At 32.2% G+C, this 5,559-nt stretch overlaps 1 protein-coding gene across 1 annotated transcript; it reads right to left on the reverse strand.

The window, feature by feature from the left end:
* Positions 1 to 3,959: 3,959 nt before the first annotated feature.
* Positions 3,960 to 4,463, reverse strand: LOC114319713 (cell wall / vacuolar inhibitor of fructosidase 2-like). Its single transcript, XM_028266771.1, has one exon. The coding sequence runs from the start codon at positions 4,461 to 4,463 to the stop codon at positions 3,960 to 3,962; it is 504 nt and encodes a 167-aa protein (XP_028122572.1).
* Positions 4,464 to 5,559: the final 1,096 nt, after the last annotated feature.

The following is a 5,559-nucleotide window of genomic DNA, read 5'->3' on the forward strand; positions in this document are numbered from 1 at the left end:
AGGGCAGGGCAGGGCGGACTACTTCACGTAGGTCTTAGCCACATCATTGGGGTCAAATTATGGAGCCTTAATTAGGGGATGTAGCGAGACTGATGGATAAATTTACCATCTAAACTATTCCGTAAAAATCAGTTAAATTTATTGTTTTACTCATATCAATTTTATATTTCAATTATATAATTTTGAATCAATGTCACCATTGTTGTCAACTATCATCTATAATCAAAATCTCAAAAATCAATTAAACCATGAATATATTAACAAAGAGTAGTATTATTTACCCGTACATTTTTCCTTAAGACCCCTCATCTCTTTTACTTGTTTTAATTACAATTTTGTCCAAACATAAAATTCCATTTTTACCCTCATTCCTAACCTTCTAACCCTAATCTTCTAAAACCTAGCCCTAATCCTACCGGCTACCTCCCCCTGTCGACCCTCACCATCGTCCCATCGCATCCTGTCGAGCTTTGAAACCCAAACCCATCACAAACCAGACTCACATCTTCCACTACTAAGAGAGAGAGAGAGAGAGAGAGAGAGAGAGAGAGAGGAAAAAAAAACCCAAGGACGAACTCGGTCCCTTCGCCGCTGCACAAACCAACCACCCTTCGCCGTCGTCACCTCCCACATTCTCCATCTTCTTCTCTTCCTTCTTCTACCCTAGATTTGTAACGTCCTGACTTTTATTACTCAAGTTCATTACCAAATCCTTTATAATAATAATGCCAATTTAAATTATTCCATCCATTTGAGAACATAAACAAGGAATAAATAATAACATTCCCTCACAACAATAATGATGATACATAAATAAGACATGTTATGATCCTCTTGGGCTTACATTGAATAATAATAAATAGAAACAAAAGGGATTTACCCTTATACAATACATGGCACTTGACTAACAAACAAAGGGCCACGTGGCCAACAAATAAAATGTGGGATGAGCACTAAGCCCAGTAGAGATCCTAATGATCCTAACTAATCACAACATATAGATAAAAATGATCGCGCAGCACAATGATATACCATATAAGTAATATGATAGTTAATATCCAAAAGTATATTCTCATAAATATGTTTTTCCTCAAAAACATCCTCTTGACACAACAAAGTGTAAAATCAATCATTCTTTTCCAAATTTTCGTTTTACTTCAAAAAACATTCAAAACCCCACTTTGTAGTTTTAATAAACCTTCCAAGTTGACATATATAAAAGAATCTCACTTAAATATTCGTTCAGAAAACACAACCCCACATGCAAGTCTTAACCCAACCCCACATCTTAATGCACTTTATGCATCTACACACCAATACATCTACAATCTTCCCTGGCCATAGGCCTAAGGGCTAAAAGACAACCACGACACAAAAACCGATAACACATATATCCAAAATTAAATAACCAAGAATCATATATACTACTAATTCCATCTCCACCAGCATACAACATGGATGGCAGATTCCACAACATAGATAACAGATAACACTTTACCGGCCTCACCTGGAAAGGAGTGTGTCACGACTTAAACCTACCCCTATAGGTTTAGCATCGGAACCGTCCGGTAATCCTAAGATTACCGAATGCTTCTGAAACAAATTAGCAAAATAAGGGGCTAGCAGAAGCAAATATCAAAATATAATTGTCTATAGAGTTGTGCAGACTTATATGACACAGAAATTTTGAACTATATACATATATAATCACATCATTCTTAAGTCACCCATAACAGATAAATCAAAAAGGGACTTAGCCCTGTTATAGATAAACTTAAACTTGTCCAAAAGACGTAAGAAAAAAGAAAAAAAAAAAAAAAACTGAAGGCTTGTTCACGTGGTTCACACAAGACTTCCAGGAAACTCCTTGGAAGGCGCACTAATTGGTTGACACAAACAGATCCAGGCTGGAAGTCTCAAGATATTTTAAAAAATTAATAAATCTACAAAAAATATACTGAATTTTTATATATATATTTTTTATATTTTTGGTATTTAGTAAATTTTTTTCAAGATTTTTTTACAAAAATTATAGTTTTTAAATATATTTATGTTAGGTGTATCTAAAAAATTTAAAAAATTACTGAAAATATTAAAAAAATTTAATAAAAATAAAAAATACAAAAAAATAAGAAAGTAAAATTTCAAAAAGTGTTTTTAAACATGGTGAATAGTAATTTGTTTGAAAGTGAAGAAATGGCATTGGGGTACTTACAATGGCATTGAAGACAAAACGATTGGTGCCATTCCAGTTATCCAAATCATAGGCAGTGAAATGCTTGCAACAAGCGGAGGCTTGAAGGTGTCCATCCTTGAGCTCTCCGCCTTCAAAACTGTTTCCTTGAATTCCTCTCACATACGAAACCGCATATCTCCCTGCAACCAATGGGTCCTCCCCAGATGTCTCTTGCCCTCTCCCCCACCTTGGATCCCTAAACACATTTATATTCGGTGCCAAATATCAACTTTTAATTTTTTTATTTTTCTTTTCTTTTATTTTTTTGTTCTTTTACTTTTATATGTGTGAGTGTAACTCTGTAGGAACCATCCCAATGATGAACTTTTCTAATTCCTACTTTCCAAAGCCATCCAAGATATTGATCATTGTAGATTGTAATTATAAAAATACAACTGTCATGTTCTTTGAGAAATGGAGTTTTCTAATTCTTTACCTTCCCCTCTCTCTGTCTCTATTTCTTCTTTTTTCTTCTCTTTTTTTTTTTTTTTTCTAACATGTTTTGTAATTATGTGGTTTAGGGAAACTTGTCGAAGAGATCACTCCACAGTAATATAGAGAAGTTTGAATTTCAGGCTGAGGTGTCTCGGCTTATGGACATCATTATCAACTCACTTTAATATGTTTGTGTATGGAGGACATGTTTTGGTATGATTCTCTGTTTTGTATGAAATAATATTATTATTTTTGGATGGAGTATACTTAATTTGTATGAAATTTGGCATTAAAAGTTATTCATTTTTGGATGGTTGGAAGTGAAATGGATACAAATTGTGGAATGATTGATAATAGATGTATTGTTTTATTTATATATATGATACAGGTTGCATGGAATACATACCTGTTGTGGACAAATTAATTAAAAAATAAAATAAAATTATGTTTTTGGTGACTAAACAATTAGTAGCCAAAAATGAAGTAAATATTTTTAGCGACTAAATAGTTAGTAGCTAAAAATAAAAAAATAAAAATGGAAAAAAAATTTTGGCTACTAAATATTTAGCAGCTAAAAATAAAAATAAAATAGAGAAAAAACTTTTGGCTACTAAATATTTAGTAGCTAAAATAAAAGCAGACTTTAGGTGACTAAGAATTTAGTAGCTAAAAATAAAATAAGATGAAAAAAAAACCTTTGCCGACTAAAACTTTGGTCAACGTAGATACTTCAAGTTTTGGCAACCAAAGTTTTAGTAACGGAAAATAAGATTTTTTGGTGACTAAAACATTATTTTTGGCGACTAAAAATATTAGTCGCCATTTATTGGACTTTTGGCGACTAAATATTTTTTAGTCGCCAATACTTTCCCCGACAACCTTCTTGCAACCAATTCGGCGACCAAAATCTTTAGTCGGGAAAGTATTTTGGCGATCAAAAACCTTACTTTTGGCCAATAAAAATTTAGTCGTCAAAAGTGTAATTTCTTAAAGTGATATCTGTTGAGCGTAATGCGGATATCTGTTGTCTTTTTTTTTCCGGGGCTTTACACCACCTATTAGTCACAATATATCAGTCATTCTCTTCTTACCTCATTTAGAAACAACACTAATCCTTAGCACTAAAAGTATTAAATCATGAGAAAGTAAGAACACAGGCATATGGAAGGAAGAAAACAAAAAAATAAAATAAATATAATATATATATATATATATAAAAGAACTTAGAAGTTCATTTATTCATTCCATATTGAAAACTAAGATAGAATCTGGTTTACAAAGATGAAATTTAACCAAGCGAGGTTAAAATATCCTCAGCAATTGCTACTAGGTGTCGCACATCATTATTGTTAGCCGTGAGAGGTGATTTACGCTTATGAGGTCCATCACTGAATATACCTTCACAAGTGTCAGCATCAGTAAGGGCCAAATCTCCTTGATGGATAGCTTCATTGTTATCTGACCCCACATTCTGAATGGCTTTAGGAATTTCTTCAACGATTGAATCGTACATGTCAGCGCAAATGGTGAGACATCTATTGAGAACAGGTTCTGTTGTCTTACTAAGTAAAATTTTCACTTGATTGAAAGTTGCAGAAGCTTTAGTAAGTGCAACTTCAAGCATGATACGAGCGAGCCCTTTGGCATCTGCCTTTGCACTGCGAGGGTCTGATCTTAGAGTTGAATTGCAAATATCGGGATATTCAGAATTCTTGCAGGTATCAGCTATTAAATCCGCATGTGAATGGTAATTTAGACTAAGGAGGACAAAAAGAAGAACAATTCTTGTCATGGTGAGTACTGTCTTCACTCCTTTCTAAGAGAGCGTTTTGTAAATTTTATTTTTTTACTTTTTGATGGAGAATGAGTGTTTTACATTGGACAAGCTCATAAGTATTTAAGCACTCAATTGAAACAATAGATGGTAACAAAGCACAATCAGAAATAAATGCATACATGGTATAATAGTAAAGTTAAATGAAACTTCAATGCAATCAATGGTCAAATAAGGTAAGCACTAATAACACAACACAGAGCACTCATTTGCCTTGTTGTATTCACCACAAAACAGAAAAGGAAAAATATAATATATTTCTTATATATTATAAACATATGGTAAGTTAATCAACACCGGAGGAGTGTTCCTAATTTTTATATATGAACACTCATGTGTGTATTTATGAAATTTCAATGCACTAAATGGTCAAATAAGCAATAATAACGTAAGACATTCAATCCAATTACAAGACCACCATATTTGGCATGATTGTGTAACACCCTTTGTCCATGTTTGGTTTTATAAGATTAATAGTGAGGTATTAATTATCTTATTAAATTAGTATGGTATTTACTATCCAATTGAATTAGTAGAATAAATTATTTTTTGTCTATTGTTTGATTAGCATTCATTTGTCTTGTTGTATTCACCACAAAACAGAAAAGGAAAAATATAATATATTTCTTATATATTATAAACATATGGTAAGTTAATCAACACCAGAGGAGTCTTCCTAATTTTTATATATGAATATTCATGTGTGTATTTATGAAATTTCAATGCAGTAAATGGTCAAATAAGCAATAATAACGTAAGACATTCAATCCAATTATAAGACCACCATATTTGGCATGATTGTGTGACACCCTTGGCCATGTTTGATTTCACAAGATTAATAGTGAGGTATTAATAATCTTATTAAATTAGTGTGGTATTCACTATTCAATTGGATTAGTAGGATAAATTATCTTTTTGTCCATTGTTTGATTTGTATGGGATAAGAAAACTTATGAATGTAGGATTACAACTATATTTATCTTCTTTTTCAATCTTACCCTCCATCAATGTTTCTTCACAATCTTTACTTTATCAAAATTTCTTCATAAACGTG

This window comes from Camellia sinensis, chromosome 6, assembly GCF_055761805.1.
Source record: "Camellia sinensis isolate YWXY chromosome 6, ASM5576180v1, whole genome shotgun sequence".
NCBI lineage: Eukaryota > Viridiplantae > Streptophyta > Magnoliopsida > Ericales > Theaceae > Camellia > Camellia sinensis.